We start from the raw sequence: 14,527 nt of genomic DNA on the forward strand, positions 1-14,527 counted from the left end.
TTCCTCAAGTAATCTTTTATTTTTTTTTTTTTATTTTTTTTTTTATAATTTATTTATTTTTAATTAGAGAATCACCGTGAGGGTACAGTTACAGATTTATACACTTTTGTGCTTATACTTCCCTCATACAAAGTTCGGGAACCCATCCCTTCACCAGTGCCCATTCTCCACCACCCGTAAACCCGGCGTCCCTCCCACCCTCCCCACTCCCATCTCCCCCCCACCCCACCCAGCCACTGTGGCAGGGCATTCCCTTCTGTTCTCTCTCTCTAATTAGCTGTTGTGGTTTGCAATAAAGGTGTTGAGTGGCCGCTGTGCTCAGTCTCTAGCCCTCATTCAGCCCGCAACTCCTTTCCCCCACATGGCCTTCAACTACAATGTAGTTGGTGATCGCTTCTCTGAGTTGCCCTTTCCCCGGAACGTGAGGCCAGCCGAGAAGCCATGGGGTCAACCTCCTGGTACTTATTTCTACGGTTCTTGGGTATTAGTCTCCCACTCTGATATTCTATATACCATAGATGAGTGCAGTCTTTCTATGTCTGTCTCTCTCTTTCTGACTCATTTCACTCAGCATGAAACTTTTCATGCCCATCCACTTAACTACAAAATTCTTGACTTCCTTTTTTCTAACAGCTGCATAGTATTCCATTGTATAGATGTACCAAAGTTTCCTCAACCAGTCATCCGTTTTGGGGCATTCGGGTTTTTTCCAGATTCTGGCTATTGTAAACAGTGCTGCGATGAACATAGGGGACCACAGGGGATGCCGGGGATTGAACCTGGGTTGGCCGTGTGCAAGACAAATGCCTTGTTCACTGTGTTATCACTCTGGCCCCCGAGTCCAGCTTTGAAGGCTCTTCTGGGGGGGACTTGTGAATGGCCAAAGCTAAGCCCTTGACCCCATGGACTTTCTGAGTCTTTTATTTGTTTGGATTTGGTCTTGGGGGCCACGCCGGGTGGTGCTCAGGAGTCACTCCTGGAGATGGTAAAGAGACCCTGTTTTAGTTCTTTTATTTCCTTACTTCCTTATTTGGCTCAGGGGCCCCTCCTGGCTCTGCGCTCTGAGATCACTCCTGGCCGTGCTCAGGGCACCCTGTGGGATGCCAGAGATCACACCTGGGCTGGCGGCATGCAAGTGCAGGCGCTCCAGCCCCCCAGACCACGTGTAGTTCTGAGGGTTGAAGCTGAGTCTGCCACAACAAGGCCAGCGCCCGACCCAGGGTGCTGTGTCTCCTGTTAGGCGTGTTCTCTGACGTGTCGCGGTTCCCCGCTGCGGGCCTCCACCCACCCCTGGACCACCCGTAGGAAATCTCCTGTCTGGACCGGCTCGCACTGAAGAGCTGGCGCAGAATTTTACACCCAACTTGGTTTCGTTTTAGTTTTATTAAGCTTGGGGGGGGGGGGAGGCCACACCCAGCAGTACTCAGGCCTACTCCTGCCTTACTGCTCCGGGCTGGGGGAGCCGTGCCGGGGGTCGAACCCCGGGCTCTCGTTAGCATAGGAGGGCACCAACCTGTTGTGCCTTTTCTCTAGCCCTAATCTTATTTGTTTATTTTTGTTTTGGGGGGTGCCCACATCGGGCAATGCTCAGGAGTTGCTCCTGGCTCTGCACCCAGGGATTACTCCTGGCTGGGCTTGCGGGCACTGTATGGGGCGTCGGGGATCGAATCCAGGTCACTCGTGTGCAAAGCAAGCACCTTACCCACTGTGCTATCGCTCCGGCCCTGATGTTAATTTCAGTCCATTAATTTCAGTATTTCAGTAGCCGGCTGTGTCCGGAAGTGGCCCTGCACTGTCCAGCATGGTGATAGGAAGGGAAGAAATCAAACTCTCACTATTTGCAGACGACATGATACTATATCTAGAGAAGCCTAAAACCTCTACTAAGAAACTCTTAGAAACAATAGATTTATACAGTAAAGTTGCAGGCTACAAAATCAATACCCAAAAATCCATGGCCTTCATATATGCAAACAATGAGGCAGAGGAAAGGGACATGAAAAAAGCAATCCCATTCACAATCGTGCCCCAGAAAATCAAGTACCTTGGAATCAGCTTAACCAAGGAAGTAAAAGACCTTTACAAAGAAAACTACAAAACGCTACTCCATGAAATCAAAGAGGACATGAGGAAATGGAAACATATACCCTGCTCGTGGATAGGGAGAATCAATGTTGTCAAAATGGCAATACTCCCTAAAGCATTATACAGATTCAATGCGATCCCTATAAGTATACCCATGACATTCTTCAAAGAAATGGATCAAGCAATCCTAAAATTCATATGGAATAACAAACGTCCAAGGATAGCTAAAACAATTCTTGGGAAAAAGATGATGGGAGGCATCACCCTCCCCAACCTCAATCTTTACTACAAAGCAGTAACAATTAAAACAGCATGGTACTGGAACAAAGGCAGAGCCGTAGACCAATGGAACAGGGTGGAATATCCCTACACACAACCCCAAATGTATGATCATCTAATCTTTGATAAGGGAGCAAGAGATGTGAAGTGGAGCAAGGAAAGCCTCTTTAACAAATGGTGCTGGCACAACTGGACAACCACATGCAAAAAAATGGGTTTAGACCTTGACCTGACACCATGCACAAAAGTCAGATCAAAATGGATTAAAGACCTCAACATTAGACCACAAACCATAAGGTACATTGAAGACAAGGTCGGCGAAACCCTCCACGATATTGAAGATAAAGGTATCTTCAAACGTGACACGGAACTAAGCAATCTAGTAAAAACAGAGATAAACAAATGGGACTACATTAAACTAAAAAGCTTTTGCACCGCAAGAGATACAGTGACCAGAATCCAAAGACTATCCACAGAATGGGAAAGGATATTTACACAATACCCATCAGATAAGGGGTTGATATCAATGGTATATAAAGCACTGGTTGAACTCTACAAGAAGAAAACATCCAACCCCATCAAAAAATGGGGCGAAGAAATGAACAGAAACTTTACCAAGGAAGAAATACGAATGGCCAAAAGGCACATGAAAAAATGCTCTGCATCACTAATCATCAGAGAGATGCAGATCAAAACAACCATGAGATACCACCTCACACCACAGAGACTGGCACACATCCAAAAGAACAAAAGCAACCGCTGTTGGAGAGGATGTGGGGAGAAAGGGACCCTTCTACACTGCTGGTGGGAATGCCGGCTAGTTCAGCCCTTTTGGAAAACAGTATGGACGACTCTCAGAAAACTAGAGGTTGAGCTCCCATTTGACCCAGCAATACCACTGCTGGGAATATATCCCAGAGAGGCAAAAAAGTACAATCGAAACAACATCTGCACATGTATGTTCATCAAGTAATCTTTTAAACTCTCTCAGTGTAAAAGCCAAGGAAAATATTTCTATCTTCTCACTTTTCCCAGTTGGCATGAATTCATATATTCTCTAAAGTTACACTACAAATTATCATAAAACATCGGGAAGATTAAGCAAAATTATTCAGAGTTCCTAGAGATGAGTATATGCAGATAATTCATAGAAGCCAAAGAAGTGCAGGAAATTTAAATATATTAAGTTCATATATGCCATACTTTGTGCCAGGAGTCTTGTATGTGTTGCATTTAATTACGTATGCTAATATGATCAATTGGACTGGAGCGATAGCACAGCGTGTAGAGCATTTGCCATGCATGCAGCCAAACCAGGTTCGATTCCTCTGTCCCTCTCAGAGAGCCCAGCAAGCTAACAAGAGTATCCCGCCTGCATGGCAGAACCTGGCAAGCTACCCGTGGTGTATTCGATATGCCAAAAACAGTAACAACAATCTCACAATGGAGACGTTATTGGTGCCCACTTGAGCAAATCAATGAATAATGGGACGACAGTGATAGTGACAGTGAATATGATCAATCACCACAACAGTTTATCATCCAATTTACAGAAATGAAAAAAGGAGAAATGTAGAAACAAATTATAACTATATCAAATCTTTGACCTAATAAAGAATGAATTAAAAATCCACATGAAGAAAGAAGGCCTACGCAATTTTTTACTAATACCTGATTAAACTGATGAACCAAATACAATCGGCAGCTACCATATGGTTTAAAGAGCTCATTCAAATTGAAGTTTCTGTTTTTAGAATTCTAACTGGAAATTTGATCTTCCTGGGGTTTCCTCTTTTTGGACTTTTAGTTTTATTTATTTATTGCAGTGCCAGAAGTCAAATCTGGGGTATCACACATGCAAGACAAGTGCTCTTCCACTGAGCCACATCCTTGGCCAGGCCTTTTGTTTTGAGATCAGATCTGGCTTGCGTTATTGAACAAGTATCCCCAAACAACAGTGAAACTGGAGGAATAATCTAGACACTCATTAGCTAATTCTGGGTGGCATGTGGAATCTTTTACCATCAGTGTTGTGATAAAGGACTTTATTGAGATAAGTCAAGAGTTCGACGTAATGCGGATGCTCAGAAGAAAGCACCATTTGGGAGTCAGTCACAAATAAAATAAAATTCCTAGCTCCATATGTGGACATCTGTGTTTGTAAAGTTGAATGATTTTCTTTTCATGACCACCATTTCTTCCCATTCTAAGAAAAAAAAGACCAACATAGTAACTATCTAGGACAATGTTTCTCCATGTGTGTTCCTCATAGAATGGACACATCAGAAAACTCTAAATGTGTCCTAAACTCACCCTAGACTTAATAACACAAAACTTTTCTCCAAGTAGGAACCAAGATTTAGTACTTTTACAAGTGTTCCTCATAATTATTTCACACACATTAAAGAGTGTACTATTATCCTAGATAGTGATCATTAATAGCTTCCCGAGTAAAGAAATTTCCCCAATATTTTATGATATATAATTCAAACATAAAGTTGAAAGAATTTTATAATGAGTAGTAATATTTAGCTTAGAAACACTCAAAAGAAAATTCTTGTATTCCCCATGAGGACAATATCTACCTCTTATTTTTCCTATCAAATAATTAATTGGTCTAAATTGACTAATCGTTGAATATAGAACTTACCTTCAGGCTTGTGATCAAATTTCTTGATAAGTCTAATGATCGAAGGTTTTTAAAATTTTTGAAAGCATCACCAATGGAATGAATTTTTCCAGCATAAGATCCCTGCAATGAAAGAGACTCCACCAGTTCTGAAAAGAGATCATCAGTAAATATATTATGACTTCTACTTGGATGGATAGCAGAGTCAGTGAAAATAGGCCTTTCTTCTTCCCAGCCCCCCTCTGTAAAGAGCCCTCTCTGAAAAGATGAGAGCCAGAGAAATAACAGTATAGCAGGTGAAGTAAATGGCTGACCCAGGTTTAATCCCTGACACTGTATATGATACCCCAAGTCTATCAGGAGTGATCCCAAGCACAGAGTCAGGAGTAATCCTGACTAATGCCAGAGATGGTCCTAAAACAAAAAAGATGAGATATTTTTTTAAAAATAGTAATGTGGGGCTGGAGCGATAGCACAGTGGGTAAGGCGTTTGTCTTGCACACAGCCGACCCAGGTTCGATTCCCAGCATCCTAGTCCCCTGAGCACCACCAGGAGTAATTCTTGAGTGCAGAGCCAGAAGTAACCCCTGTGCATCGCCGGGTGTGACCCAAAAAGCAAATAATAATAATAATAATAATAATAATAATAATAATAATGTGATCTAAGACAATGATATCAAATCTTATAGAAATGTTGGGCTTCTCTAATTATTTTGAAGAATGTAAACAGAATTTCTAAGTGTTCTCAAATCAATATTAATTCTTCAAAAACTTTAATGATTTTGGGGCTGGAGCAATAGCACAGCGGGTAGGGCGTTAGCCTTGCACGCGGCCGACCCGGGTTCGATCCTCGGCATCCCATATGGTACCCCGAGCACTGTCAGGAGTAATTCCTGAGTGCAACAAAGCCAGGAGTAACCCCTGAGCATTGCTGAGTGTGACCCAAAAAAAAAGCAAAAAAAAAAAAAAAAAACTTTAATGATTTTGTGTAAGGGTGTCACAGAGAGTAGTCACACAAACACATGGTACAGCCCAGCCTAACATCACACCCATGATAAAACATTTAGAATAGTGTAAGACACATGGATGCTTTATACATTTTGATTATTGTTGTGTATTTATTGAAAGAATTGTAATGCTCATAAGGAAAATCTCCAAGGCACTAAATGAGGGGAAAGTGCAATTGCATTTATATGACTGCATTTTAAAAAATTATGAGTGTGTGGAGCCAGAAAGATAGGAGATAAGGTACTTGCCTTACAAGTGCTCAACTCTGGTTGAATTCCTGATATGATGGATATATGGCCTCTTAAGCACCACTGGGGTCATTCCTAAGCCAGGAATAGTCCCGAGCACTACTGGGTGTGACCCCAAAATAAATAGATGTAAGTGTGAGTGTAGAGACACACAAATGTATGTATGCATACAATGTACATGTGTGTATGTATATATAGTATGTATATATGGACTATATAATACTTATATATGAACACACATTTATACATACATATATGTAGCCATGGGACAGCCTTGCAAGCTTTCCATGGTGTATTCATATGCAAAATCCAGTAACAAGCTGGATCTCATTCCCCTGACCCTGAAGAGCCCCCAGTGCAACATCGTTAGGAGGGCTGAGTCGAGATAGACTTCTAAGATCTCAGGGAAAGGATAAAATGAGATGTTACTGAGCCCGCCCGAGAAATCAGTGATTAACGGGATTTCGTGATTCGTGATATGTAGCCAATTGGGCTTTCAACAGCAGAGAAATTAGGAGGATATAAAAATAATTGCCAACAGAAACTATAAAGTATGGTGGGCCTAATTGAGACTATCAACCAAAATTGAAAGGGGGTGTGAGATCCACTTTGCAAGTGAGTGCTAGGGGGTGATACTCAAACAAGGTCTCAAACAAGGTCTCATGGTTCCAGAATAAGCTGGAATACAGCAGTCTGGGTCCGAAAAACTCTAAAAAAGATTTCTTACAAGATAAGCACCAACCTCCAGGGGAGAAATTAGTGTAAGTAGAGTCCACAAAGAATGGAATGGGGGCAGCACATTAAAGGAAAAGTAAAGGTCCAGCTACAAGGGAAGGAAAGCCCAGATGGCAGATTTCAGGAAGCATTAGCCAGAAGGTTTAATACTTTGAACACAACAGAAGAGGGAGCTCCAAAGCCTTGAAACTGGAAGCTATTCAGGCACATGCTTCTTGTCTAAAAGTACAGAAACACTAAATCCACTTGACAAAGACACACAGAAAAGTACTGCTTGCACTTTATTGAGAATTTTTGCTATTTCTTTGGCCACTCATGGTGATGCTCAGGGGTTACTGCTGGCTCTGTACTCAGGAATTACTCCTGGCGATGCTTGAGGGAATTTATGGGATGCCAGGGATCGAACCCAGGTCAGCTATGTGCAAGTTAAATGCCCTGCCTGCTGTACTATCGCTTCAGCCCTTATATGGGGATATTTTTTTTTTAAAAAAAAGCAGAATAAGATCCCTACATAAGGAAATTATGAGGCTGGGGAGATAATATAGTAGGTAGATAACAGCTCATAAACCTTGGTTCCTGGGCCCTAGAGGTCTCTTAGACATAAACAAGAGTCCACAAAATCTAGGAACATTTTTTTTTTCTTTTTAGGTCACACCCGGCGATGCTCAGGGGATACTCCTGGCTTTGCAGTCAGGAATCACTCCTGGCAGTGCTCAGGGGAATCGAACCCGGCTCGGCCACGTGCAAGGCAAATGCCCTACCCGCTGTGCTATTGCTCCAGCCCCCAAATCTAGGAACATTTAAAGCTATATTATTATTTGGTTTGGCAGTGACTCAGGGGTTATTGCAGCTCTTTGCTTGGGGGTTGCTCCCAGAAGTGCTCCGGGGTATCATGTGTTGGGGAGGGGGGCTGTGTTAAGCTCAGGTCTCCCACATTCGAAGCATGAACTTAACCCTTTAAGTCATTTCTCTAGCTCTGAAAAAAATATTTTTTTATTGTGTTACTAAATGAGAAAGTATGCATCAAGTACTTCTGCTGCAAATTGATGTATGGCAGCCTTGAGGAAAGACACTTGGAAGATTTTTTTCAGAAACAAGGTGAAAGAACTGGCCGTTTTTTAATGAAACACCTTTTTTTGTTCGTTTTTGTTTTGGAGCTGCATTTAACTCTGCTCAGGTTTTACTTCTGGCTCTACACTCCTGGCAGAGTTCAGGGGACCACATGCAGGGCCAGTGATCAAACCTGTGCCTGCCACTTGCAAGTAAGCACTTTACCTGCTGTACTATCTCTCTGCCCCTCTGGCACACCATTTTTTTGTTGTTGTTGCACACCATTTTTTAATGTTAGACTGGATTGCTGTAGCAAAAGACTACACAGACGAGGTGGCTTACAAACATTTATTTTTCATTCTACTGGGGGCCGGAAGCCAAGATCAGGGGCCAGCATGGCTGAGTTCTGGTGAGAGCCAGCTTCCAGACACAAGCTACCTCTTTTGGGGGAAGGGGCACATTTGTTTTGTATTGTTTAAGGTTATACCTAGCTTGCTCAGGGGGTTCTCCCAGCTCTGTGACCAGGACTCATTTCTGGCAAGCTTGGGAGTCCATGTAGTGTCCAGGGACTGAACTCAGGTCAGCCATATGTGAGGCAAGTGCCCTACCCACTGAGTTATTACTCTGGGCCCCTAAACTACTTACTTCATGACGTGTCTTCATGTGTTGGAAGGGAGCCATCCTCCAGGGCTTTCTTTCTGACTCTTTTATGAGATAATTAATCCCTTTATCTATTTTGGGGTTTGGAGCCACACCTGCTCTGGTCTTACTTCTGACTCAGGGGACCATATGTAATGATGGTTATCAAACCTGGTTTGGCCGCATGCAAGGCAAGTGCCTTATCCACTGTATTATCTTTCCAACTAAAGATTATTTATCTCTTTTATGATCGAATCACCCCTAAGGACCCTCAGAGATCTTAATACCATCACATTGGGCATTAAAATTTCAATATATAAGGGCAAGAGATTGTGTAATGTGTAGGCACTTGTCTTGAATGCAGCTGACCTGGGTTTAATCCCTGGCACCCCATATGGTTCCCTAAGCCCTGCCAGGAGTGATCCCTGAACACAGAGCCAGGAGTTAATCCTGAGCACTTCTGGGTGTGAAAACACCCACCTCCCCACCCCCAAAATATAAATTTAGTAAGAAACGTTTCAACCATAGCATGGGAGAGTCTCATTCATCACTGGTGGAAATTTCAAAACTACATTTACTTTGGAAGACAATTTGGCAGTTTCTTACATAACTGGACCAAAAAAAATTTGAACACAGCTTCCTATAAGATCTAACAATTATATTCCTTGGCATTCATTCAGTGAGTTGAAATTTGGGGGGGGGGCACACCTGGTGATGCTCAGGAGTTAGCCATGATGGCTCTACGGTTAAGAATTATTCCTGGTGGTGCTGGGGGGACCATATTGGATGCAGGGAATCAAACCCGGGCTGGCCACATGCAAGGTAAGATCCCTCCTATCCACTATACTCTCACTCTGGCCCAGAATTGAAATTTTATGTCTACAAAGAAATATCTTTGTGAGAGTTTATAACAGCTTTATTCATAAATGAATAAGCAGGTCTAGATGACAGTATGGTGGTTAGGCACATATCTAGCGTGTATCCAACCCAGCTTCTATCCCCAGCACTACATGATCCCTGAGCACTGCCAGCACTGCACTATCTGGGCAGCATTGTATCCTTGGGCATTAAACCTATGGCTGGGTTGGCTCAGAATTGCCAGTGAGGGCCAGAGGCCTCTTGAGCACTGCTTGGGAGCACAATCCCCCACTGCAATCATACTAAGTAAAAGAAACTAGATATGGAAAAACATATATATTTAGATTCTATTTATCTGAAAAACTGAAAGAGTAGAATCCATAGAAAGAAAGTAGACTAGTGGTTCCCAGGGAGTAGGAGAGCTGTAAATGAGGAGTGACTAGTAGATGAGAATGAAATTTCTTTCGGGAGTGTTGAAGTTGTTTTGGAACTAAGTGTTACAAACATGTCACAGTGTTACATGGTTGCACCACATACTAAGTGACACTGAGTTATATAAATTTTATATTATATGAGTTATAACCCAAAAACAAAACAAATTTTTTTTTACTTTAAGGGTAGTATATTGGCAGTTCTCTAAGATGCAAAGATCTAGTACCCAAAAGTCTATTACCAAAGGGAAAAAATATTTAAGGTCAATTATGATTTCATCAGTACCTTGGTAGGATTTCTTATGTTTTCCATTACAATCTACTTTTTTTTCTGCTTTTTGGGTCACACCCGGCAATGCACAGGGGTTACTCCTGGCTCTGCACTCAGGAATTACTCCTGGCGGTGCCTGGGGACTATATGGGATGCTGGGATTCAAACCCGGGTCGCCTGTGTGCAAGGCAAACGCCCTACCTGCTGTGCTATTACTCCAGCCCCTACAATCTACTTTTAAAGCAGACATTTTAACATTTTAAAAGGAACTAGAATATTATTCAATTATTCAATATTATTCATATTAATAGCATTCAATGTTATTCAATAAATTACCACAGGGACAGACATCCTTTTATGAGCTATAGAAAGTGCAGGTTTTAAGAGATCATATATTTGGCTTCAATGTTTATAAAGAGAGTAAAGACAAATAGAACAAAGAACTCAAATATTGTGCAGTATAGGGGCCAGAGCAATAAAAGAATGGGAAAGGCATTTGCCTTGCACGTGGCCGACCCCAGCTTGATCCCTGTCATTCCATATGGTCCCCTGAGCACTGCCAGGAGTGATTTCTGAGTACAGAGCCAGGAGTGTAGCCCCTGAGTATCTCCGGGTGTGGCTTCAAAACAAAACAATCAAACATTGTGCAGCACAGATGTCAAGGAACAACAGACTAATCTTCCAATTAATATGGGCAAAAGAATCCCAATGGGATAAAAAACAGGTTTTATTCATGAAAACAATAAATCAAGTAATCCATAGTTATAAAATTAGCTCACTTGTAAATAGAACCTTAAATCTTTGCTATAGCTTGTTGATAATAATGATAAAAAGTTTCAAAATTATATACAAAAAGGCCTCAGGAGTCAACTTTAAAGATTTTCCACTAGTTATAAATTTGGGAAAAGTTCAGAATTATGGCAATAACTTCAATGAACTGGAACACACTGAAAGTGTTTAAATCTATGAGTTTATAATACTAGGAAAATAATCTTCATTGGTTACATTTTGAGGAGGCCAAGAAAACAACTCATTTTTTCCCAAAAACTGATGAGGTCATAAAACCCGAAGCATTTATCCTGTCATTTCTATGCAAACTGTAGGGGCCAGAGTAGGCAGTACAGCAGGTAGGCATTTGCCTTGTACATGACCAATCTGGGTTCAATCCCCGGCACTCCATATGGTCCTCCGAGCCCGCCAGGAGTGATCCTGAGCACAGAACCAAGAATAGGTGCTGAGCACTGCCAGGTGTGCTCCTTCAAAACGAACAAACAAAATCTATGTGAACTTTACCTCAGTTTAGCCAGATAGTAAACATGAGAAAAGTTTTCTTTATAACAGTTTGGGTGGAGGTAAGGCCTTGCACACAGCCATCCAGAGTTTTACTTTTTATTTATTTATTTATTTATTGCTTTTTGGGTCACACCTGGCGATACACAGGGGTTACTCCTGGCTTTGCACTCAGGAATTACTCCTGGTAGTGCTCAGGGGATCATATGGGATGCTGGGATTCGAACCTGGGTTGGCCGTGTGCAAGGCAAACGCCCTACCCGCTATGCTATCGCTCCAGCCCCATCCAGAGTTTTAAATCCCTGGTACCACATATGGTCCCTGAGCATCTACTGGGGTCACTTCTGAACTTAGAGTCAAGAATAGCCTCTGGGGGCTGGAGCGACCCTGTGCATCGCCAGGTATGACCCAAAAATAAAAAAATAAGAATTTAGTATATCACAGAAATGCCACGATAAATTATTTCTGGGGAAACCAGCACTCAGCATAAAAAAATACAATCATATTGCATATATATATACACGGAATAATACATAAAGATAAACCCAGATAGCTTAGGCTTTATGTGAAAAGCAAAGATGCAGAATTTGTAGGGAAGAAAAACTACAAGAAGGTTACCACTATGACAATGATAGTTGGAAATGATCACCCTGGACAAGAACTGAGTGCTGAAAGGAGGTAAAGTTATATACATGATAACCTTTAAGTACCTGTATTACAAACCAAAATGCCTGAAAGGAGAGAGAGAGAGAGAGAGAGAGAGAGAGAGAGAGAGAGAGAGAGAGAGCAAAAAAGTGTCTGCCAAGAGGCAGGTTGTGGGATGCGGGATGTGGGAGCCAGGGAGAAACTGGGGACATTGGGCAGGAAATGTAACCAGGTGATGGGTTTGGTGTTGAAACATTGTATGATTGAAACCCAATCATGAACAACCTTGTAACTGTGTATCTCACTGTAATTCCATAAAAAATGAATTTTCCACTCTTGGGGGAAAATTCATAAGACACAAAAAAACACAAATCATTACAAAAATAACTACCATAGTATAAAACTTGGGGGTTTCTTTGTTGTTGGGGGAGGGGTGTTGAGCCACCCCTGGCAGTGCTCAGGGGTTACTCCTGGCTCAGAGCTCAGGGATCATTCTTGACCCTGGAAACCATATAGACCATCTGTCGTGTTGGGGATAGAGGCCTGGGCAGGCCGCTTGCAAGGTAAGCGCCCTAACCGCTGTACTTTCTCCAGCCCCATTACCTTTATATTGAAGGGAGACACTTTAGAATTAGTCTTGGGTTAATAAGTTCCAGTCGCAACACGCAGGACTATGGGAATTTGGGGTAGAGTGAGGGTTAAATCCAATGGTACTAACATACAAGTGAGAGCATCCCCACCCTTGCTGGAGAAATAATGCACCTACTTTCCAGGCCAATAAAGGAGATTGGGGGACACAGGGTCGTCAGCTAAGGAGAAAGCCAGCCTGGGAGTGTGCAGATTGAAATGAGTTCATGCAGGGAGACAGTCCAATGGGTAAGACACTCGATTTATCCGCAGTCAACCCGGTTCCATCTTTGGTGGCACCTATGGTCCACAGAGCCCCTCCGGGAGTGATCCCTGTGCTCAGAGCCAGGAGTAAGCCCTAAGCACGGGCTGAATGTGGCACCCCCATAAAAGAAAGAAGGGAGGAAGGAGGGACAGAAAGGAGGAGGAAGAAAGGGAGGAAGGAAGGGAGGGAGGGAGGGGCAGAGGGAGGAAAGGAGTATGGGTGCAGATACCATCACCATGTTGCCACCTTTAGAACCAGACATGTGGCACTGTCACCCCGCCGGCTTGCCCTGGAGCACGAGTCCGAGGCGCCCTGGGAGCTCTGCTCCTCTCTCACCAGCCTCCTAACACCCACATCTCTTAAATGAAGTCACAGGTCACAAGAGCTTCATGGTCAAGATGCACATCCCAATCACTCCGACCTGTGATGGGTCAAAGCAGGGGGCCACGGGCCCGACCCCACGAAGAAGGGCTGGGCAGAGGGTAATCCCTTCTCATCTCGGCCCACCTGGAGAAGACCGCCCGGGCAGGCCGTCAGAGAAGACCTGAGGTGGCCCCTGGGCGCCTCCTCCACAGCACCCCCACCACGAACGCCCCTCTCAGCCCTTTTCCGAGTTTAGTTCCCGGCCGCGGAGTCCCATTTCTCGTTTCTTCTCCACTCCACACTCCCGCGTCTCTGCCCCAGGGACTTCAGCACGTCCACCTCAGGGCCACCCTTCGGCCCCTGACAGGACCTGCCTCCTCCTGGGGCTCCTCAGCGGCTCCCTGAGTTTTTGCCCTTCAGCCCCCGACCCCGCACGCCGGGCCCTACCCGGCTGCTCCAGGCTCAGCGCCCCCAGGCGGCGGAGACCCTCTTCGTCCAGGTCCCACTGCTCCGCCATCCGCGCCAGTCAGCCCGCCCGCCGCGCCGCTCACCTGCCGCGGCCCGCGAACCCGCCCCGCGCGCGCCAGGCCCCGCCCCCGGATCAGGCCCCGCCCAGTCCCCGCCCCGGCACACACCCCAGCCGCGCCCCGACACGCCCTGGACCGCCCCGGACCGCCCTCTGCCCCGCCCCTGAACGCCCCGGCCCCGCCCCCACACGCCCCTGGAGCATGCCCCGCCCGGCTTCGGCCCCGCCCCTGCCCCGCCCCCGGCCCGCGTCGCGTGCTGCAGCTTCCTGGGGACCGTTACAACGGGGTTGCGCGCCTGGCTGCCCTCAGTTGGAGCCCGACCATGGTATGGAGCCCGCCCTGACGCGGAGTCAAAAACATAAAGACAGCAAGGAGGGGGCGTTGTGGGCAGGGATTCGAGCTATAGGGTGACGGGACCTGACTCTGCAACAAGAGATGGAGGGCTATGGCTCCGGCTTTGAAAAATTGCGGACGCTAGACCTGAGGAGATGGAAGAATATCTATTATGAGGGATGAAGGGTTCTAGGCGAAAAGATTTCGGGGACTCCAGGTCGAAATGATTGAAGTGTGAATCTTG

The 14,527-nt window shown here is 44.6% G+C and overlaps 2 protein-coding genes across 2 annotated transcripts in view; one reads left to right on the forward strand and one right to left on the reverse strand.

The window, feature by feature from the left end:
* LRRC36 (leucine rich repeat containing 36) overlaps positions 1 to 13,980 on the reverse strand; it is a 56,319-nt gene extending 42,339 nt beyond the window's left edge. The window contains exons 1-2 of the mRNA XM_004600912.2: positions 13,871 to 13,980; positions 5,015 to 5,142 (exon numbers count right to left, since the gene is read on the reverse strand). Coding sequence (XP_004600969.1) covers positions 5,015 to 5,142; positions 13,871 to 13,940 — 198 coding nt within the window. The 5' untranslated portion in view covers positions 13,941 to 13,980. The remainder of the gene's footprint in view (positions 1 to 5,014; positions 5,143 to 13,870) is intronic.
* A 526-nt stretch (positions 13,981 to 14,506) lies between these two features.
* The window catches only part of KCTD19 (potassium channel tetramerization domain containing 19), a 30,559-nt gene continuing 30,538 nt past the window's right edge, over positions 14,507 to 14,527 (forward strand). The window contains exon 1 of the mRNA XM_012932940.2: positions 14,507 to 14,515. Within this exon, the coding sequence (XP_012788394.2) occupies positions 14,507 to 14,515 (9 nt within the window). The remainder of the gene's footprint in view (positions 14,516 to 14,527) is intronic.

The sequence above is a fragment of the Sorex araneus genome, chromosome 8, assembly GCF_027595985.1.
Source record: "Sorex araneus isolate mSorAra2 chromosome 8, mSorAra2.pri, whole genome shotgun sequence".
Taxonomy (NCBI): domain Eukaryota; kingdom Metazoa; phylum Chordata; class Mammalia; order Eulipotyphla; family Soricidae; genus Sorex; species Sorex araneus.